Source organism: Apium graveolens, chromosome 1 (genome assembly GCF_009905375.1).
Source record: "Apium graveolens cultivar Ventura chromosome 1, ASM990537v1, whole genome shotgun sequence".
NCBI lineage: Eukaryota > Viridiplantae > Streptophyta > Magnoliopsida > Apiales > Apiaceae > Apium > Apium graveolens.
The window spans coordinates 137,200,240-137,224,433 of record NC_133647.1 but is presented as its reverse complement, the minus strand read 5'-3'; the positions used below and the strand labels follow the sequence as shown (position 1 = coordinate 137,224,433).

The 24,194-nt window shown below is 37.5% G+C and overlaps 1 protein-coding gene across 1 annotated transcript; it reads right to left on the bottom strand.

Moving 5' to 3' along the window:
- Window positions 1-3,994: 3,994 nt before the first annotated feature.
- LOC141707149 (cullin-associated NEDD8-dissociated protein 1-like) lies at window positions 3,995-23,787 on the bottom strand. The gene is made up of 18 exons (XM_074510166.1): window positions 23,622-23,787; window positions 22,906-23,032; window positions 22,191-22,302; window positions 21,950-22,107; window positions 21,828-21,855; window positions 18,072-18,082; window positions 15,303-15,387; window positions 14,894-14,944; window positions 14,735-14,814; window positions 11,667-11,751; window positions 11,489-11,590; window positions 11,292-11,390; window positions 10,353-10,463; window positions 10,187-10,270; window positions 9,976-10,116; window positions 9,776-9,868; window positions 4,389-6,796; window positions 3,995-4,280 (listed from the first exon to the last, which is right to left on the bottom strand). The coding sequence occupies exons 1-17, from the start codon at window positions 23,785-23,787 to the stop codon at window positions 6,785-6,787; spliced, it is 1,545 nt and encodes a 514-aa protein (XP_074366267.1). The 3' UTR covers window positions 3,995-4,280; window positions 4,389-6,784.
- Window positions 23,788-24,194: the final 407 nt, after the last annotated feature.

The following is a 24,194-nucleotide window of genomic DNA, read 5'->3' as shown; positions in this document are numbered from 1 at the left end:
CATTTTTATTTGATCTCTTTTTCTGAGGCCTTCCTGGTGTAATCTTCAGTACTTGAGGAGTAGCACCGTAACCCTTAACTAGTGTATCAAGTGTTTTAATGGTTGCATCTCTCAATGCTTGATCATCCTATATTGAACAAGATACAAACCACATCAACAACTTCATTGAAAAAACATAAATAAAGAAAAGAGAAATTTGTACTATCCCATTGATCCAAAATATAGGGAATTTGACATTTTCACACATATCAATATGTTTTGAATGTATATTTTTTTTTCTTTTGCTAAATTAATATGTTTTTAAATTTTAATTCAGAAAAAAAGATGAAAAATGTGAAATCTAACTATATTTTTACAAGTGCTAAAGATAAGTGAAAAAAGTCAAATGCCTGACAATGGGCCAGAGAGAGGGGTAGTAGATAGTAATAATTGTTGGAATTTAATCATAGCATGTTAGTCTGAATAATAGTCAGCTTCCTGGTTTGTAGGAGTTGTGACTTAGTCTTCTGAATAGTTCTAGTTTGTTAGGAGAGTTAGTGGATTAGTGGGAGTAGTAGCTAATTCTTAGGAGTTTAAGTTGCAGTTGCAACGTTAGAAATAGTAGCAGTTCTTTTCTATTCTCTGTAAGTTTTTCAAGTTCAGTAAGAAAACTTTTCCCTTTGCAATATTTGTTCTGTGTATTGTGTCCTGTGTGTGTATATCTATTCTGTGTTCTTCACGTGGTATCAGAGCCTGAGTAAGGTGTATGCCAAAGTATATGCCCAGAGTAATGGCTATGGAGATGAACAAAAGCAAGGAGAGTACGTTGGGACTGAACTACCCGATGTTGATAAAAAGTAACTACACTGCGTGGTCATTAAAGATGAAAGTCTTTATGGAAGCACATGGTGTTTGGGAAGCTATTGAACCGAAGGACCCTAAAGCTGCTGTAGAAGAGAAGAAAGATAAGCTAGCTTTAGCAGCAATATATCAAAGTATTCCAGATGATATGTTGCTCACTGTTGCAGAGAAGACGACAGCTAAAGGGACTTGGGAAGCACTCAAAATAATGTGTCTGGGTGCAGATCGGGTTAAACAAGCTAAGGTGCAGATAATGAAGGCAGAGTTTGAAGCTCTGCAGATGAAAGATGTTGAGGCGTTAGATGATTTTTGTATGAGGTTGAATGCCCTGGTTACTAAGATACGTGAGTTGGGAGAGGACATGGCTGAGTCGTATGTGGTTAAGAAACTGTTGAGAGCCATGCCTCCAAAATTTCTCCAAATTACATCGACAATCGAACAATTTGGAGATCTTGAAGTCATGACTATTGAAGAAACAATTGGGTCCCTTAAGGCCCATGAAGAACGTCTAAAAGGATCAACCGAGCACGTAAGCAAACAGCTGTTATTAACTGAAGATGAATGGAAGAAACGCGAGGTTGGAGAAGGGCAACTATTTATGACCAAAGAAGACTGGGCCAAGAAATATAGAAAAGAAGGGACTGAGATGTCAAGACATCAAGGTGGTGGTAACTATTATAATCGAGATGGAGGACGTGGAGGCCGTGATAGACGTAACATCAAATGTTTCAACTGTGGGATCTATGGTCATTTCGAACGTGAATGTAGAAAACCACGACGTGATCGAGAAAACAAGGACAAAGACACATTTAAACAGGAAGCAAATCTGAGCTTCGCCCAAGACGATGAACCCGCATTGTTGTTTACAGAATATTCTAAGGAGGAACCAAATGAGTTGTTGCTAAACGAAAGGAACATGGTGCCTAAGGTCAGTCAAGGGGGTAATCAAAATATGGAATCTAACGTCTGGTACTTGGACAATGGAGCCAGTCAACATATGACTGGGTATCGTACTAAATTCCGTGAATTGAACGAAGAAATCACGGGCAAAGTCAAGTTTGGTGACGGGTCCACAGTCGATATAAAATGCAAAGTTTCAGTGGTTTTTCAATCTAAGGATGGAAACGAGAAAGTATTTCATGATGTGTATTAGATCCCCGAGCTGCGCAATAACATTATATCGCTGGGTCAGCTTACAGAATCGGGTAACGAGGTTGTGATAAAAGGGGAGCACATGTGGATTTATGATGATCAGAGGCGCCTTCTCATGAAAGTTAAAAGGTCTGGCAATCGTATGTATAAAATTCTCCTCGAAACAAGTCATGCAGCGTGTTTAATGTCTAATGCGGAAGAATCAACATGGCTATGGTATACACGATTTGGCACGTAAACTTTCAAGCAATGAGTTTGATGTCTACAAAGGGGATGGCAGTGGGGTTACCAGAACTTATACAGCCTAAGAAGGTGTGTGTAGGATGCTTAATGGCAAAGTAGACAAGAAAGTCTTTCCCTCGACAAGCAGATTTTCGTGCAAAGAAAAGGCTGGAGCTTATTCATGGTGATCTTTGCGGACCAATTTCACCAACAACTGCTGGAGGAAATAGGTACTTTTTACTTTTGGTTGATGATTTTAGTTGTGTGATGTGGATATATATGTTAAAAGGCAAAGATGAGACATTTGAGGAATTTAAGAAATTCAAAACTTTTGTTGAAAAAGAATCAGGAGAAACAATTAAGATTTTTCAAACCGATAGGGGAGGTGAATTCATGTCTAAAAGCTTTACTGAATATTGTAATGAGGAGGGAATCACACGACATTTCACTGCTTCATACTCCCCTCAACAAAATGGGGTAGTAGAGCGAAGAAACCGGACTATTGTTGCCATGACACATAGTTTTTTAAAGGAGATGAATTTGCCTTCAAACCTTTGGGGTGAAGCTATACGCCACTCAGTATATGTATTAAACAGGTTACCCACAAGGTCTCTGTCTGACATGACTCCGTATGAAGCCTGGAGTGGTGATAAGCCCAATGTTGCTCACATTCGGGTTTTCGGTTGTGTGGCACACATGAAAGTGCCAAGTGTGCATACGACAAAGTTGGATGATAGAAGTAAAATAGTGGTGAATCTTGGCAAGGAAGCAAGGACTAAGGCTTATCATTTACTTGATCCTGCTCAAGGTACAATCCATGTAAGCCGTGATGTGATTTTTGAAGAAGGAAGAGCCTGGAACTGGAGTAATCAAAGGACAGAGTCCAATCTACCTGGAAATAACTTCAAAGTTATTGTTTCTCGTATGATGCCTGGTACTGATAATACCACAGAAGAGGAGGAAGCTAGTTCACCACAGAGTAATGAGTCTACAGAAGTGTGGACACCAACATCCTCATCTATAGCACAGAGTAATGAGTATACGGAAATGCAGACTCCAACATTGTCATCTGCAACTGGGCGGACGAGGTCAGACATGGATAACACTGTAGTACTCACCAGCGATGAAAGTGCCCCACGAAATTTTCGCTCTATCTATGAAGTGTACGATGAAAGTGAGGAAGTGTTCCTTGATGAGAACATGTTGATGTTGGGGGTAGAGGAGCCAACGAATTACAAGTAAGCACTTATAGATGCAGCATGGACACAAGCTATGAAGTCAAAAATTGAGGCTATTAGGCGAAACAACACGTGGAAACTAGTGGAGCTACCATCTGGACACAAGCCAGTTGGTCTGAAATCACTACACCATAAAATGCCTACTGTAACACCAAAAAAACGTTGCATTAGGGGGTAAATATGTTGCTCTTGCCCCATTTTTAAGCTAAGGTAACATTTTCTTAAAGATAGGTTTTTCCATGTTGCCTTAGGGGTCTAAGGTAACATCTTTGGTGACTAAGGCAACATCGTGTTTTAACTTGTTTATATGTTGCCTTAGCTTGCTAATGCAACAGAAAGAGAGATAGTTGTAACTTGTTTTTTATGTTAGCTTAGAGTTCTAAAATGTTTTTAAAAAAGTGGGACCCACATTAGGGCCCACAATTATTACATGGAATATGGGTCCCATTTTTTTTATTATTGTAACATTTTATAAAGCTAATGTAACACTTTGCTAATAAAAAAAATGAAAATTTGTTGTTAATATTTATGCAATCCCAAAAACAAATTCATTAACCCAATGATCCATCCAACAATACCATTTCATAAAACCGATGTATAATTAAATGTACTATATCTAATACATCCCAAACTTCTTAATCTACTAAATACAAACATTACAAGTCTAGTTCATTGTAATTTTCTGCACATTGTCTTTGCACTCCTCCTTGTAGTGTCCTCTATGATGGAAGACATCCAATAGGTGGTATTCCAAATACACCTATTCGACGAGCACCCAATTTATTCCTTGCTCATTCTTTTTAGTATTTGGCAGAGAGCAAAAGGTCCCTGAAAAATTATAGAACATTTGTAAGAAAAGAGATCTTTAAAGTACGTACTTTTCAATTACCACAATTACATCAAAAAAGACACGAGTAACGAGTTAATTGAATATACCTGAGAGCTTGGGGAATCATGAGGAACATCAAGAATAAATGAATTTGCTGCAACTCAAATCTTAATAAATCAGAACCACCAAACTTTTAATTAAATTCTAATACCTGAAATCGAGCTACAATACCTGAGTCATGTTTGGTGCAAAAACCACATAAATGTTTATGGCATTCATTTTATTAAAATCATCTTGCTCAACAACATTATCCATGAGATTGATTAAGTCTAAATTCAATATACAAAACAAGATCAGTAAATAATATGCAAATCAAGGTTATGCACACCAGGGCGTCCATATGACACAGTGCACACACAAATATACCACGTCTAAATTATGATTCAACATGCCCTGTTTCTCAAAGTAAATCCGTGAATTTACATTGTTCTATTGAGTCTGAAGTCTGAAACAGTAAGCTTCTGCTAACTGCTCTACACTTCTACTATTAGCATACTGAAATGCCACATCCTGCATATTAAAACCTATTCTGAAGTGGGTAACATTCAACTTCAAGAGCAACATCCAGCAGAAGAAATAGTAATAATCTATCTGAATCATACCTTTTCTATTATACCCTTTCTTCTAGTTGATATATAACGGAAATCAACTGCAGTGCATTCTTACGTGCTCATTTCTCGCGCTCACACACACAGAGCATCTTTGTATGAGGTTTTGATGCTTCTGGAACATTACTAGTTGTATAAGCATAAACTCATTTTCTTTTATTTGTTTGGGATGCTCTTGACTGGTTTATCTATATAATGTTAGAACTGAAGTCAACTAAACGCACAATATTTGTAGTCATTTGTATAGATATCATATTTTAGAAAACATCAAGTATGTGAGAAATAATACAGAGACAGCGTGAAGGACTAAACATTCAATTTGCATCAAAACCAACTTCTAAAATAAAAGAACAGCTTCTGAGTAAAACTATCTTGATTCAAACAAACCTTAAATTACAGGCAACACTTACAATCAAATATTCTAAAAAGGTAAGATAGCATCAAGCATTTCAGATATCGTTTGCTATCATTTTGCATTTTTGATATCAATTTCTATTAGTATTTTTTTACTGAGGTAAACAAAAGTGTGCGCTAGAAACTGAAGCAAACATACATATTAAATGGTAAATGGTCCTGGTGTTTGACCAAAGGATTGAACCCCGGGAGTGGTGGTGAAGGTGGCCAAATTCCTATAAAACTTAAACAATATAAATGAGATAACTAAAATCAGACAAGTACCATTAAATCGTAAAATTCTAAATACAAGATTAAATTTAGACAGTTAGACTGGATAAATATAAGTTTGTGGGGATGAACACAGCATTAATTGATAACCTAGGGAAAGGCAGTGATAAAAGAGAAGCCAACAATCACCTAAAATACACTTTATAATCAGCCCATGCAAATAGATACACCAAAAATCTAATCCAGATTGATCATCATATATGCCAGGGTCTACCAATAGACTAACTTACGGAAATTTTACATTTTATAAAATGGCAGGGGATTCCGTTAAAAAAAGTTCAAAAAGGTCAAAATGAAAGTGACGACCAAAACTAGGCAGTGAGGCTATCTATATCTACTATGTAAACACTAATGATCATATGAATAGATTTAGACTAATATCTAACTGATTTTTTACGATCAGAGTTACACTGATATCTACTGCCATTGACATATTACTAGAAAAATAATTTATGAAGAAACATTATGTATTGTAAACAAACCTAGCTAGACTTAGTATATATATGAGTTGAGCCTAATAGTCCATGACATTACAATATGTAGCTATCACAGAGGGAAGGTGCGAAAGTAACCCGGAATCTGTACATTGTACAAATTCGATTACAAACTACAATGGATATATAACGTTCAAATACTACTCACATCTGATCATGAGTCTACAATATCAATACATGTTGGGCAAAAAGGTAAAATCAAGAGTGAGAAGCTTACGTGTGATTGCAGAAAAAAATTATGCTCGCAGCTTCATACAAAATCATAATGCATGTACATCTTCAATCTAAGCCTCCTTAAAATATGTTCAGTGAATTGAAACTGGGTCATTGGATTCAACTTCCAACCAAGGGAATATAAAATCATATTTTTCCACTCTCTAAATTATGCTGTTGACATCAAAAATTTACTTAATTTATCTACTTGAAATACCCATCAATAAAACTAAATTAATATAAACATTAAAAATAAATTAAACATATCCATATATATCTCCCTCATTGAAACCACCACATTACAATGCTCAGAGAAAAATAAACGAGAAACTTATCTGAAATTAGTTCTCTTCAACTATAGAAGCTAACATTAAAGCGGAAATCAGGTCCTTAAATCAAAGTGAGAACCCCAATTCATTTTTCAGCAACCAAGGACTTTTTGAGCTAATCTTTCACCTACATAAAAATGAGAAATTGATTAATTGAAACTTAAATAAATAAATACCTAAGTGAGAACTCAAAATAAAGAACCCTCAATTTGAAGACTGGACAAGATCTAATTCCGCATAACCGAGAAGAACCGAAGTACGAGATTTGAAAAAGCAAATTAAATCTCTAGTTGAAGAACCCATTTAAAGCGACGATGAGAACTATAGAGATAATTAAATCTCTAATTGAAAAACTCATTTCAACCCGTCTTACTGAAAGTGTGAACGAATAAGGAAAAGTCCCAGATAAGAAGAATCGGAATAAGATAAACAAGAGAATTGAAAGAAAAATGAAAGTAAGAAGAGAATAGAGAGAGCATCCAGAGAGAGAGGGTAACAAGAGAATAGGAGAAGTGAAGGAGACTTGGTGGGTTGAAACTTGAAATGGGCTGAAAAATTGGGCGGCTTTTACCTAAAAATTTGCCGCTCATGTAAAAACTAGGCGCCGGGTTTGAAACTTTTGATGTATTTCCCGTAGTTACATATAGAAATTGTAATAAATGAATACTTAATTTTTTTCAGAAAATAAATAATTTTTTATGTGAATTTTTACTTTTATATCATAGATTTATAGTTTAATATTTGTATTTTGAAAAAAATATCTATAAACATTCATTTTAATATGGGAGGTAGATTTTACTATATTTATTTTTATTAAGACATCTTGAAATTGGAAATTTAATTAGTATTATAAAATTCCTTTTTTAATTTTATATGTGGAAAATACTTAGATCATCATGTATTTTATTTATTGAAATTAATTCGTCTATCTCCCCAAATTCTTTTAAAATTAATATTTAAACTTAAAACAATATTATATTTTTAATTTTAATACTCTAAGCCAACATTTATCAATGATATTGCAAACTTTAACACTTTGTAGCTAATGCAACACCAATTTTTTGGCTAAGCTAACACAAAAAATATAATATTATATTAGGTCTTAAGTAGCATACCTAAGGTAACATATTTGACTAACATTTGTAAGGAGGGGGTTGTGATAGGTCATTTATGGTGTAGTGAATGGGTATATAAATTAAAAGGAGACACCAGCGGAAATATCATCAAATATAAAGCACGCCTCGTGGCGAAAGGGTACGTTCAAAAACAAGGTGTTGATTATGAGGAGGTGTTTGCACCTGTTACTCGGCTTGAGACAGTGCGGCTTTTGCTGGCTTTGGTCGCTCGAAACGAATGGGAAGTTCACCATCTAGATGTGAAGGCAGCCTTTTTAAATGGAGAATTGCAAGAAACAGTGTTTGTATCTCAGCCACCAGGTTTTGAAGTGAAAAACAAAGAACATCTTATTTACAAGTTAGGGAAAGCGTTGTACGGTCTTCATCAGGCACCACGAGCCTGGTACACTCGTCTCAACAAATATATGGAGAATCTTGGTTTTAGTAAGTGCCCTTACGAGCATGTTGTGTACACGAAGAAGGAAGGTTCTTAAGTGTTGATCATAGGTGTATATGTTGATGATTTGCTAGTTACGGGTACGAGTATCTCCAATATTCAAAGGTTTAAAAGGCAAATGGCGGAGGAATTTGATATGACGGATCTCGGAAAGGTATCTCACTATTTAGGCCTGGAGGTTAGTCAGAAACAGGGATATACTGAAATCAAACAGGAATCTTATGCAAAGAAGTTGTTGGTTCGAGCTGGGATGGGAGAGTGTAGACCAACGAAATATCCAATGGAAACTTCAATCCAGCTTGACAAAGACGAGAAGGGTAAAGTTATAGATCCCACTCAATTCAAGAGTATTGTGGGTGGGTTACGTTACTTGGTCCATACCCGGCCGGATATAGCCTATGCAGTTGGAATTGTAAGTAGATATATGGAACGACCCACGGTTCTTCATCAAGCAGCGGTGAAGCGGATTCTACGTTACATTAAAGGGACTACAAACTACGGCTTAATTTACTTGAAAGGAACAGGTAATCATCTGTTGAAAGGATACTCAGATAGTGATCTTGCTGGGAGCACCGAGGACAGGAGGAGTACTGGAGCAATGGTTTTTTACTTGAATGATAATTTGATTACTTGGGTTTCTCAGAAGCAGCGATGTGTGGCCCTTTCTTCCTGCGAAGCTGAGTTCATGGCAGCTACAGTTGCAGCCTGTCAAGCGGTTTGGTTGAGAAATTTGTTGATTCAGATAACATGAGTGGAACATGGTCCAGTGATCATCTATGTGGATAATAAGTCAGCTATCGATCTGGCAAAGAACCCAGTTTTTCACGGTAGAAGTAAACATATCGACATTCGATATCATTTTATTCGTGAGTATGTTGAACGTGGGGAGATTAAAGTCAAATATGTGAGTACGAATGAGCAGCGTGCAGATGTACTCACAAAAGCTATGGCAACGGTGAAATTTTGAACAGATGAGGGCTTTACTTGGAATTCAGTGTCTGCAGAAACATGCTTAGATTAGGGGGAGCATGTTGGAATTTAATCATAGCATGTTAGTTTGAATAATAGTCAGCTTCCTGGTTTGTAGGAGTTGTGACTTAGTCTTTTGAGTAGTTCTAGTTTGTTAGGAGAGTTAGTGGATTAGTGGGAGTAGTAGCTAATTCTTAGGAGTTTAAGTTGCAGTTGCAACGTTAGAAATAGTAGCAATTCTTTTCTATTCTCTGTAAGTTTTTCAAGTTCAGTAAGAAAACTTTTCCCTTTGCAATATTTGTTCTGTGTATTGTGTCCTGTGTGTGTATATCTATTCTGGGTTCTACAATAATAACAATATAAGTTTATTAGACATTGCTAGCTTCTAGCTTCTTGTACCTAACTTAAAAAAGATGAAAAATGTGAAATCTAACTATATTTTCAAAAGTGCTAAAGATAAGTGAAAAAAGTCAAATGCCTGACAATGGGTCAGAGAGAGGGGTAGTAGATAGTAATAATAACAGTATAAGTTTATTAGACATTGCTAGCTTCTAGCTTCTTGTACCTTTCTTAAAAATACAGTCAGATCTGCCATAACATGCTCTAGGACACAGGATAGGTCTAGGTGCATTGGAGAAGCAGCAATCAGTGAGAAGGCCTGGAAAATAAACCAGATATTTAAAAATTAAATTGAAGAGAAACAACATGAGATATAAACATATATATTTAGTTATGCATGTTACGACTAAAATTTAAATTATGCACCTTTACAGCTGCAAGTCGAGTTATCTCATTTCCCATCCGATTTGCAAGAATAGTCAGGCAGGCAGGTAATTCTGCTCCAAGATTATCACCAAATGTACAAACAACAAGACCTATGCTGGAAATAGCACATTCTTTGACCTCCTGAAAAAAGACACGGTAAAAAAATTGCACAATGACCTTCTAGAAAGGTACGCCTAGAGAATTAACTAACCTGATACTGATCTTGATTCACTAAACATTCCATGATTGCATTATAGATTGGATAAATACATGGCTTGTAATCAAAATTGTACCCCTGAACAGAGAACGAGTTCCTTACATTTTAGAATTTGCACCATAATATCACACATAACTAAGAACAAGGTGAGGAATTGGACCTGGGTCTTTGGACGGACAACACGAACAATCTCATCACATACTCTTAATGCTTCAGCGGTAACTTTGTAATAACTGTCACGGACAGCTAATAAAATAGGACGAGAAATATCCTGTAACAGAAAAGAAGATGAAAGGAGGAAGGGAAAATATCTGACCAAGCACAACAGCTAGGGCAAACACGTCACTGCAGTAACGTGTTTCTTTTATGTATAATTGATGAAGAGATATGATCTTGACATTAGATTAGCTTAGCTTTAGAAGAAGATTATGCATGCATGTTCTATGTGACTGTGACATTATCACATCATTTTATTTAGTGTGGACAACCAGCTTTATAATTACAATAAAAATATTAATTTACTTAAAAAAGTGCATCATTTTATAAGTTGACCTGGGGTCCAAATCTTTAGGGCCGACCCTGATTACATGCATAATATTGCAGGAATTTATGACGTAACCTTCATTCTATAAATGTAATTCTTGCACTAAATGATAGAAATGGAAAAAAATGCAGCATAAATGACTTTTATGTAACCACAGCCCACCCTTCTCAAACAGACATGTTCCCCCAGATAATTGATAAAGATGACAAGTTTCAGAAATTTCTAGTCCTAACCTTTCCTTGTATCAAAACTAATGGCAGGAAATTAGAGGAATTGGGTGTTACTAAATAATTGATTTTAATCCAACTATAGGTTATTTATGACTTACAACATGACTCGTGAGAAAATTATCGCAAATAGTTTGATAGCTTTTCGGGAGAAGGGGATTACTTTTAGTAACTTATATTAATATTCTAACACTTAATATAAGATGTTGTGTAAGAGCTTTCCTGTAAAAGTTACTTAATATAAAATAAGATAGTCCGCAATTTGAACTTAAATTCAATCTTAATTCTTAAGCAATCATAAACACAATTAGGAAACGTTTAAATTTACCTCAATGTAAGTGTAAAACACGGTAGGAGAATTTGAAGCTAACACTAATCTTGTCAATATAAGAGCCTCAAGCTTCAAAGCTGAGGTAGAGGACTTGTCCTGGTAAAGATAACAAAAAAAATAACAAGCTAAGAAGTTGGATAATATAAAAATTTGCAAGCTGAAGGTTGATTAGTAAAACGTGGAATAATACTTACACACAAGGCATTTTGTATCTCTGGAAGGAGAATTTTAAAATTGTCTGCCACGCAGACCGGCAAGACAACCGCAAGTTCTTTCAAAACTAAAAGTGCGGCAACCTGCAGAAATTTAAGGCATGTTGAAACCCTGATAATTATTGAAAATTAGAGAACTAAGATTTCAGAAGGTTTCGACCTTTGTGTTGACAGATATCCCTCGCAGCTGCCTGTGAACCAATTTAACAATCTTTGGTACTTTTTGTTTCACTAAACATATGGGACTGATGGACAAATAGAGACAAATAATTCAATAAGCAATCATATTCATATACCTTAAGTAAGTATATTATTTTCTCAAGGAATGAAGGACAAGAAACTTCTTGAGAGATGCTAGATAGACCCGCTAAGGTAGAGCAAGAAATCGATAATCAGTTAATACATTTGCATCAGACTTGGCGATATGGACAGAAAACTATATAACTGACAAAACAAAACCAAAATAAATACTGTAACATGATTCAACTGAAAATAAAATTTTTTAAAAAGGTTTGGATTGGTTCCAAAACCACTTATTACCAGCTCTCAAATATGTGATAACCATATTATGTATATAACTCTAAATTAGGATAACCATACCTAAAATATTTTCCCAAAAAACTTCTTGACACTACAACAAATCTGGCCATTTACGACGGGTTTTTTGAACTGAAATCGTTGTAATTGAGAAATTTACGATGGAAAAAAATCATTTTTTTTGGTCGAGTACTAAGTTCGTTTTTTCGTCACAAGATAAAATTGCGTCGCAAGTTAGGAAGTAGGGGCCCACATACCCAATAAAATAATAAATCTATTTAGGACGGAACATACCCAATAAAATAATAAAACTATTTATAACGAAATATATTCTGTCATAAGTTAGTTACTTATGACGGAGGAATCGTCGGATGCTTTCTTGTGGGACCTATTTTTGATAAAATATAACATAAATTTACGACGCAATTATACGTCGTAAATTAGTAACTTCTGACAGAAAAGAATGTTGTATTCTGGGAGTTGGGGCCAACTTACGACGGAATATGTGATGAACAACCGTCGTAAGTTTGTTGTTTTAGAATAGCAAATTCCGATTTTTCAATTTCCAACAATTTTCGGCTTTCGATTTAAATTCCATAAAATACAACAAAAAACAATCAAAACTGTTGGAACAACTAACTAGTGTTTAATCCTGAATTGTTGTTTCAAATATTTTAGAAATATTTTTCAACAATCCAACCGTATGGATTTCAATAAATATATATATTAGTGATATAACCAAAATTTCATATTAAAATAATTTTATTTGATTTGCCATTTTAACAGTCAAGCATCAGTTTGACTTGTACAACTAACTAGTGCTTAATCCGGAATTTGTGTTTCGATTATTTTAAAAATATTTTTCAGCGATCCAACCGTATAGATTTCAATATATATATATATATATATATATATATATATATATATTAGTGATATAACCAAAATTTCATATCAAAATAATTTTATTTCATTTGTCATTTTAACAGTCAAAGATCAGTTTGACTAGTACAAATAACTAGTGTTGAATCCTGAATAGGTCTTTTGATTATGTAAAAATTATTTTTCAATGATCCAATTGTATGGATGTCAATATATATATATATATATATATATATATATTAGTAATATCACAAAAGTTTCATATCAAAATAATTTTATTTGTTTCCATTCTAACAGTAAAACTTCAGTTTGACTTGTACAACTGAATCCTGAATTAGTGTTTCAATTATTTTAAAAACTATTTTTCAACAATCCAACTGTATAGATATCAATAGATATAGATATTAGTGATATAACCAAATTTCACATCAAAATAATTTCATCAGTTAAACATCAGTTTGACTAGTACAGCTAACAAGTGTTTAATCCTGAATTAGTGTTTCGATTATTTTAAATATATTTTTCAATGATAACCTTATGGATGTCAATATATATATATATTAATGATATAACCAAAATTTCATATCAAAATAGTTTTATTTGGTTTGCCATTTTAAAACTTAAGCATCAGTTTGACTGTTACGACTAACTAGTGTTTAATCCTAAATTCGTGTTTCGATTATTTTAAAAATATTTTTCAACGATCCAACCGTATGAATGTCAATATATATATATATATTAGTGATATAACCAAAATTTTATATCAAAATAATTTTAGTTGGTTTCCATTTTAAGAGTCAAACATCAGTTCTAATAATACAACTAACTGATAATTAGTTCTGAATTTGTGTTTCGATTATTTAAAAAAAAATCATCAATCCAACCGTATGGATGACAATATATATATATATATATTAATGATAATCAATGTTTCATATTAAATTATTTTATAAAAATATTTAATTTTTTTCTGTAATTCTTGAAATGTCACACAAACAAATAAATGATGACATTAATATGGTTGGATCATGAAATAATATTTTTTAAAAATTGAAATTATCAAAAATCATGTGCTAATTTATGCCGGAATCCGCCATAAATTATTATCTATAAAGAAATGGAGATAAGTCAAATTTACCGCCAAAATTTTGGGGAAAAGTTAAATTTCCCTCTTTGATAACTTACGACGAATTTTAATTTCCGTCTTAAATTAGATGTTCAAATGTTTTCCGTCACAAATATTTCATCATAAATTTAGGTGAAATATATTTTTTGTTTAATTTCAAATTAAAATTTTAGTAAAAATATTTAACTTACGACGAAATGTTCAAATCGTCGCAATTTCAAATAATTTTTATTTTCCCGCCAAAATTTTGGGGAAAATTTAAATTTCCCTCTTTGATAACTTACGACGATTTTTATTTTCCATCGTAAATTTTAATAAAAATAATTAACTTACGACGAAATGTATAAATCATCACAACTTCAAATAATTTTCATTTTTGTTTAATCGTATCGTGCATAATTTTATTAATAAAATACTAAACTTACGACGATTTTGGGTTTCGTCATAAATAATTACGACGTTTTACTTTTTTCCGTCGTAAGTTGGGCGCGTATTTTTCCATCCGTAAGTTGACCGTCGTAATTGGCCTATTTTGTTGTAGTGTGAGTTTAACACTCACCGAAATGTATCTACAGGTTTTAACACACACTGATATGTATTTACCTTTTACACATAATCAGATTTTGAAAGTATTTTAAGATGATAAGGCAAAAGATTAGAAATATATAAATACAGTGCAAATTTACCTGGGCCCATCTTCATTCTGCCCCTTCCTGGCATTTCCTGTCTGGCGTAGTAGCTCAATAAAAGTATTGAACACATCCATCTACATTAGGAAGATCTGAGAATTAGATCAGCTGGCATTCGATAAAAGAGGAAAAAACATACAGTTTGTCGGTCCTAACCTTAACAACTTCTTCTCTTTCTCCGAATCTGTCCATCAATTTCGGGCAAGCCTGCAGGTACAGTAGTTCATACCCATTTAGGGTGACTTACTTTCCTTTTGTTCGAAACATAGCAGGTACAAACTTGCATGCCCTTTCTTTGTACTTTCATATACTTCTATTTTCTTTTCTATGTTTTTGCAGCCCTATAGTAACTTTTGCACAGGTTTTTACATGATTTTTTTTGTTGTACAGAAAAGAAATATTTAACGGAGACCTATTAAAATTAGTTACTTTGTAAAATGGTTAAAGCAAAATTAGTTGACTAATGAGTTAATTATGAACAACAGCTTCTACAAAGTCAAAATAAAAATGAAAAATAAAACTTTAAGCACACCGGAGTTTGAAGCCATCTAAGAATTGATATTACCTCCACAAATAGCTTTGGGAGCATCTCCGGACGAGAAATAATTAAAGCTGCTAAACATTTTACAGCAGCCCTCCGGACTTTCCAGCTAACATATGTTATACCCAAAATTTGGCATTAAATTAACTCGGGTCAAATGTGGATTACGTGCGGTCAAACCCGGTATTGCGTTGTAGAAGATTAGGACGCGTCCAGGCACAGAGGACGCGCCTACTTGTGAGAAGATGTGTTATAGTCTGGTAATGACGAAGCATGAGAGTGCGTGATCAGTATAGGACGCGCCCAAGCTATGTGGACGCGTGAACCATGGTTAGAGTACTTGGCAAATATGGTCTTGTGGCAATAGACACTGGAGGACGCGTGTGCCTTGATCATGACGCGCCCTAATAAGTGGAATGATGTGCATGATGGTTTTTGAGGAGACGGTGCAAGTTTTATGAGGGTGAGGACGCGCCCAATGTGTTAGGACGCGTCCTATGATTGGTCTATGTGTTCTCAATGGTTACATCAGGATAAAATTTGCATGGAGAGGAGCAATGGAGGTTACTTTTACTAATATATTTGGTGCAGGTACCCTTTGAAGAATTCCCTCCTTGAGACGGTCAAGGAGAGGGATGTCCGTGAAAAGCTTGAAGGCCTCCAGGGGTATGCCTGATGATTGAAGGCCTCCTCCTGTATTCAACGGGTGTCCTCGTTGGGGATGTGGGGTTAACTTTGGTGTGTGCTTTGGAAACTCTATTCTTGTAATCAACGGGTGTCCTCGTTTGAGAACTTTGGAGTCATCCTGTACTTTGCACCCAAGAGCTTGGGATCACCTGTCCTGTTATCTGATGGGTTATCCTCATTCGGGGGACATGGATGCGTCCGACACTTGGGGTGAACCGTGGCTATACCTGCGTCCGTAAATCAAGGGAGATAGCTGTAGCGGAGTTTTATTCTTGCGCAGGGAGATGCATTATCCGTGAAGTCCTGCGATTAAGGACGAGCCTTTGGCCTTCGCGGTTGGGCGTCATAGTTGGACATTCCTAAAGCTAGCAGAAGACGGACTTCGGATGGGCTTCTACCGGGCCTAGGAATAAGAAGTCTAAGCCCATTAGATTTCTTGTTCTACAAGAACTACGTCAGGCTTGATCCCTATATAAAGGGTACGTAGGCACATTGAGAGGGTAAGAAGTTGAGACCTGATAAGAGAGCTACCACTTAATTTGATCAATCTCAGCCTAAAATAACCATAAACCACCATACACTGCTTGATTTTCCCGCAATGAACCACTGTCATAGATCTTAGTTCCGGCGAAAAACCTGAATCTTTGTTGTTACCAGATTCCTCCGTCAACAAATTGGCGCTAGAAGGAGGGGTGCTAATTATCGTCGTAATTTTAGGAGGAAAAGATGTCTTATAATCGTGATGGAAGTTCTTATGATGGAAGTGACAGCAGATCTGAAGGAGAAGGCGGGGGAGGCTACACTCGCCATGAACCCTACGTTCCCCGAAACATGGCGGATCCACAAAGAGCTCCGGATGTGGGGGGAACACCACCAGTTCTCATCAGCAACGCTGATATCTTGGAGCAGTTGTATCGCATAGGGGATACTCTTAATAGTTTTCACTCAAGACTGAACATGGTGGAGCGTCAGAGAACGAGGAGAGGTTGTCGTTTTCCCCGTCACGGCGATGCCGTGGGGAAGGCACCGGTAGTTGAAGGAGATACCCAGGGCAGTGGGGAAAACCCGTGAATCACTCTGCGGCGCTTGGAATATTCTGATGATGTAGAGCCTATTATGGAGCTTATCAATGAGGACACTGATGGGAGAAAAAGGCCTCGCCTTGGTAACCAGATGGTGCCACACCTACATAGGTCTGGGCGTACGATGGATGAGTGTCCTCTTATGGAGAACACTCAAAATTAAGATGAGGAAGGAAGGGATCTTTTAACCTTGAAAAGAAGGCTTGGCATATGGTTGGAATATGACAATTTGAGGATGTTGCTGGTAGAATGGCAAAAGGAAGGAACACTGGAGAAGCGAGGCCCCGTGACACAATGTGTGTGCCCCCTGCATTCCAAAGGGATGACAGGGCGCGGCACCGCGAGCACGAGCGTGCCCCTCCGTGAGGAAGGCCCGGGAATTACTACCGAGGATACCAGAGGAATGGACGAAGAAGGATGAGATACCAATACGGAATAACACCCTACAATGGTAGGAGAGATGGAGTACCCTCCACTGAAGAAGCCCCTGTCGTTATCCCTGTAGTTTCTCACAGTGCTACGGGTAATGGCACCAGGGCGCGTCCTCATAACCAGGACGGTGGTCGAATTCAAGTAAGAGTGTAGAATAATGATTAAATTCCATGACACGGTCAAGACGAACCTCGCGTACGGGAAAATATTCAAAACCAAGATGGTAACATGCCACAGCCACAGCCTCAGGGCGAGGGGTAACGAGATCCACCATTACACCCGGGGGGTAATTAAAGGGAGCTACAACAGGTCACAGAGCAACCCCAATAGCCTAATGTTCAAACCATTCCTGGAGTAGGGACGTTTAATGTGAACGATCTCAAGAGGCTGCTCAACCATCTTGAGGGAGGAAGAGTAACGGCGACTGTGCAAGCTCCTTCTCCTTTTCCTGCTGTTGTGAGAGAGGCGTGATTGCCTGCAGGATACAGGAACACAACCAATGACTTGCATTTTCATGGGAATTCTGATCATGTAAAATTCCTGGGGCGCTTTAACATTGAAATGGATGTATATCAAGTACCTGATTTAGCACGATGCCGTCTTCTGGCGGCCACTTTTAGAGAAGACGCTCAGCAGTGGTTCCAAAAACTTGGTCCAGGTGTGTTCACATCCTGCGAACATATGAAAACTTTTTTTTGACTCAATTTCAAGCCGCAGTGAAGTACACACCACCAGTTACCACACTGGCTAATGTGAAACAGAAGGAAGGAGAAAGTTTAACTTCATACTTCAAAAGGTTTAATGCAGAATCCACTTTGGTAAGGGGTGCAACTAATGAAATGTTGAAAATACTTCTTATAGTTGGATTGCGTGTGGGAACGGATTTCTGGAAGCACCTGCAAGGGAAGGACCCTGTGTCATTAGCTGATATGCTTGCGCAGGCAGAATCATTCAAAGTAATTGAACAGTCACTTGCAGAGATAAAAAAGAATGACAACCCATAACTTCAAGGGGCGATTCAAGAGAAGGGATAGATCCTTGAGCCCAGTTTATCGGAGGAATGCTAGAAGCCCTAATAGTGAACAAGCGGAGAGAGTGGAGCCCGCCATCGAACTATGAGAGAAGGGTCATCAATTATACACCGTTGGCGGCATCCATTGATCATATCTTTGAGGTAAATAAGGATAGAGGAATCTTCAAGAAGCCCGACCGTCTAACTTCATGGCAAAGCAGAAACAAAAAGAAGTATTGTGATTACCATGATTCCACCGGCTATGACACCCACGAGTGTCGTCACCTAAAAGATGAAATTGATGAATTGATCAAGGCTGCGTACCTGGGAGAATGGATTGACAAGGTGAAACGATGCAGGGGAAGCGATGACAAGGGTAAGGATGAAAGATAGCCCCCGCGGGCGGAAGATGTTGAAAAAATAGCAGAAGTTAAGTTTCAGAGGGCTGACATTATCAGGGTGATTTTTGGAGGACACCCTTTTGTTGGTGATAGTAATCGAGCATTGGAAAGAAACGCGAGAGAGACGCAACATCCGCCACTCATCAACATTCAAAGCTTGGAAGATAGACCTCCGAAGATCTTTAAGGGAGAGTCCACTGACATTACATTTAAGGAAAAAGAATCAAGGTGGGTGCATCATCCCCACGACGATGCGATGGTGATTACCGTGTTTATTGGTACAATGAATGTACATCGAGTCTTCTTGGACAATGGGAGTTCTGCGAACATCTAGTATTACAGCAGATACAAAAAAGTATTGGGTTTCCCGGATAGCGACATGTATTTTGAAGATGCACACGTCTATGGCTTTACTAGAGAAGCAGTGAGAGTTATGGGTTCGTTTAGGCTTCCCGTCACACTCGATGAAGGAGCTTTTTGGGTCACTCAAATGATAGACTTCAAAGTGCTGGATCAGGATTCCGCGCACAACGTGTTAGTCGGCAGACCTTGGTTACGAGTGTTCAGGGTGATAACCTCGATACATCACTTGATGATAAAGTTCCCAACACCAAACGGAGTACGCAGTCTGAGAGGGTCGCAATACGAGTCACGCGACTGCTATCATAAGGCTGTTAAAGTATTCCGCAGGAGAAGGTTCGAGGGAAAGGGTCTCCCATTTGAGGGTGCGGAGGACATTCATACAAAACCAAGCGGAGAAGTTCATGCCCACTATTTCGTAGAAGGCCCCGAAGAGGAAGAAACCTATGTCACTGGGAACTCTGTTTTGACTTTGGGGAGTGTTTCGAGGATCCGTAGCGTGGAAGAAGTTGTGGTGAACCATGCAGAGGAGATCATGCAGAAGGAGGTTAACGGGGAGAAATTGGAAGGAAGAAGTGAGATTTTGCAAGTTCTCGGAAATAACTTCAAAGTGGATGCTCCTCAAAGGGAGGACGCGCCTTTCAAGAATAAAAATGGAATTGAGGTTGATGCTCCTCCATATGAGGAAGCGCCCTCTTCACCTGCGTTGCACAAAACTATGCCTTGTCCTGATTTAGATGTTCCCACTCATGGGGACGCGCCCTCAGATGCAAAAGTGGAAGTCGAGGACCCCCGAGACTTTGATTTCGATTTGGATCCCAGGATCCCTATGCCCGCCGAAAAGATGGGATCGGCCGAAGACACAATATCTATTCCGGTTAACAAAGATGACCCGAACCAGGTTATGAAAGTGGGATCCCAGTTAGATGATGAAACGAGGGGAAGTCTTACCCGCTTCTTAATTGCAAATCTTGATGTCTTCGCATGGAGTCATTCATACATGGTGGGAATCGACCCAGAGGTAATGTATCACCGGTTGAACATCTTCCCGAATTGTACATGCATACGTCAAAAATGCCGCCCGGTGAGCGGGGAAAGGGCGATAGAATTAAAAGAAGAAGTAGACCGGTTATTGGAGGTGGGACTAATCAAAGAATCATTCTACCCTGAATGGCTTACAAATCCAGTGCTTGTGAAAAAGCTGAACGGGAAGTGGAGGACATGTGTGGATTTCACATATCTCAATAAAGCATGTCCAAAGGATAACTTCCCGCTCCCAGGAATTGATCAGTTGGTTGACGCGACAACAGGGCATGCATTGCTGAGTTTCATGGATTCATACTTTGGTTATAATCAAATTCCGATGTATGGCCCTGATCAAGAACATACATCCATCATCACTGACAGGGGATTATACTGTTACATAGGAATGCTGTTTGGTTTAATCAATGCTGGCGCAACCTACCAGCGGTTGGTAAACATGATGTTCAAAAACCAAATTGGGAGAACCATGGAGGTGTTCGTGGATGATATGTTGGTAAAGTCTATGTCGACCCGTCTACCATGGTTAGAGTACTTGGAAAATGTGGTCTTGTGGCAATGGACGCTGGAGGACGCGTCTGTCTTGATCATGACGCGCCCTAATAAGTGGAATGCTGTGCATGATGGTTTTTGAGGAGACGGTGCAAGTTTTATGAGGGTGAGGACGCACCCAATGTGTTAGGACGCGTCCTGTGATTGGTCTATGTGTTCTCAATGGTGACTTCAGGACAAACCTTGCTTGGAGAGGAGCAATGGAGGTTATTTTTACTAATGTATTTGTTGCAGGTACTCTTTGAAGAATTCCCTCCTTGAGACGTTCAAGGAGGGGGATGTTCATGAAAAGCTTGAAGGCCTCCAGGGGTATGCCTGATGATAGAAGGCCTCCTCCTGTATTCAATGGGTGTCCTCGTTGGGGATGTGGGGTTAACTTTAGTGTGTGCTTTGGGAACTCTGTTCTTGTATTCAACGGGTGTCCTCGTTGGAGAACTTTGGAGTCATCCTGCACTTTGCACCCAAGAGCTTGGGATCAGCTGTCATGTTATCTGGTGGGTTATCCTCATTCAGGGGACATGGATGCGTCCGGCACTTGGGGTGATTCGTGGCTATACCTGCGTCCTTAAATCAAGAGAGATAGCGGTAGCGGAGTGTTATCCTTCCGCGGGGAGATGCATTATCCATGAAGTCATGCAATTATGGACGAGCCTTGGGCCTTCGCGGTTGGGCCTCATGGTTCGACATTCCTAAAGCTAGCAGAAGACGGACTTCGGATGGGTTTCTACCGGGCCTAGGAATAAGAAGTCTAAGCCCATTAGATTTCTTGTTCTACAAGAACTACGTCAGGCTTGATCCCTATATAAAGGGTACGTAGGCACATTGACAGCCACCACTTACTCTGATCAATCTCAGCCTAAAACAACCACAAACCACCACACGCTGCTTAATTTTCCGGCAAAGAACCACCGTCACAGATCTTAGTTCCGGAGAGAAACCTGAATCTTTGTTGTTACCAGATTTCTCCGTTAACAACATCCACATCATCTATGTATTCATAATTATTGTCGCTACAAATACTCAAAAGTAGATAAAGTTAAGTAGTAGATATAACACTTCAATATTATTACACAAGAAACGCAGGGCATATAGAAAATACCATACTTGTCCTCCTCGTCCTCGTAAATTTCATTGTCAGTATCCTCCTCCATTTCATCTGAAACATCACGATCATATCTGAGAAATTTCTGAGTAAAATGCAAAATTTCCTCGCAGTATGAAGATACATCCCTGGAGCACACAAGTAAAAAGCTCTCCATTGCCTATACTCAATAAAAAAATATTACTGAACAAGTAAGCGTAAGAAACATAAGAAAAGTGTTCAGTACAAATATGTCAGTACTACCTGCAAGATGCATTCACGGGGTTCCTCGCTGTTCTCTGATCCACTCATATAACTCATTAATAGGGGAATCGTTACTCCAAGGTAGGTACCGAAGCGGTCTCCAACAGAATGGCTGAAAAATCAACATTAGTAATTCGACAATATTAATAATTTGCAAAAATTTATAATTTTTCAATAGAAGTGTTGAATGTAAAACTAAAAACCATAACAAGTTCTGTAAAGAAACTTTGCAAAGCTGGGTGATTGTATGAAACTATGCAAATGTGCATTTTACATCAACACTACAACAAATTTATTAATATGTTACTCCTCCATCCCATTCATTTTGGCCACATTTCCTTTTTTTCGGTGTCAAAACTGTTGTCTGTATTGGGTGATGGATAATTTAAGTGTTAATTATGTTAATTCATTTGTTCAATGTGGTTGAATAAAATGTTGAAATCTGATTAGACAAAATGAGTGGGATGGAGAAGTATATGTTAATGCCGATTAAGAGCTATCTAGATACCTAGATTTACTACTAACTATTTTATTAGGGAGAATCTGTTTATGGTTGTGATAGAAAAGAAATATTATTAATCACATAGAGGAATTTTCTAATTACAGATTTGATAATCCTGAAAACCCACTTTTAATTAATTATAATATTCAAAATTGCAGGTTTCTAATAAAAGTTAACTCATAATATAAACACAATATTTCATAACAAGCTTACCATAAAGCCCCTAACATCTGGATGTTAGTACGAGCAATTTCAGGTTTTACTGTATTTCCCAGAAGCCTAACAACTTCCAGCGTAGCTTTTTCCAACATATTTTCTGACAAGTATGTAGCCAAAGAGGCTGGGTAGAATGGAGTAGTTAGTTTTTATAAAATATACTACTAGGTACAAGCATTATATCCATCTACATGTACATAATAATATACTAAATTAAAGAAAACAACCTGCAACACCTTACTTATATGTATACAAGAAATATATATATGTACGGATTGCGATTAACTGTGAGACTGAAACTGCAGGAACTATGTTGTTATTATTACTCAATGCTAACCAAGATCAAACAAATGAATAGGAAACAAACTCCTAAAATGACTCTGCACTACTAACTTATTCAAACTTAAACTCCTAAAACTTCTCCCAGCAAGGACTTGGTCGATACAAGTAAAGAACCAAGTTAAAAATATGATTAACAAGAATAAATAAAAATACTAAATATAAATCTAGTTTAGATTAAACCCAACAAACTCCCCCTTAATCTAAACTAGTTTATTTTTCAGACAATTTCTTGACACCCAGGAGACTTCGCATCTTTTCAAACTTAACGATAGGAAATACCTTTGTAAGAGTATTAGCTCATTGATCATCCGTTTTCACATACTTCAGCTCAATCTGTCCATGTTCCACACACTCCCTGATAAAATGATAACGTATGTCAATGTGTTTAGAGCGTCCATGAAACACTGGATTTCTAGCCAAATCTATAGCTGACTTATTATCCATATACAGCAACACTGGACCTGGATCATCACCTGTGACCTCCATCAATAAGTTTTTCAACCAGATTCCTTGGCATGCCGCAGTCGTGGCTGCCATAAATTCTGCTTCACAGGAGGACAACGCTACGCACTTTTGCTTTTGAGATACCCATGTAATGACATTTTCGTTTAGGTAAAACACCACTCGTCCTGTGCTTCATCTGTCGTCTATATGTCCTGCTCAATCACTGTCCGAATACCCCACAAGTTCATTGTTGTCGCTGTCTTTGCTGTATATCAAACCATAGTTGATTGTACCCTTAATATAGCGTAAAATTCGTTTGACAGCTTTAAGATGTAGAACTGTGGGTCGTTCCATATACCGACTTACTACTCCAACTGAAAAGGCTATGTCTGGTCTGGTGAGGACCAAATATCGAAGGCCTCCCACCAAACTCTTATATTTAGTGGAATTCACAGAATTTCCTTCTGGATCCTTGGAAAGCACTAGTTTTGGATTCATTA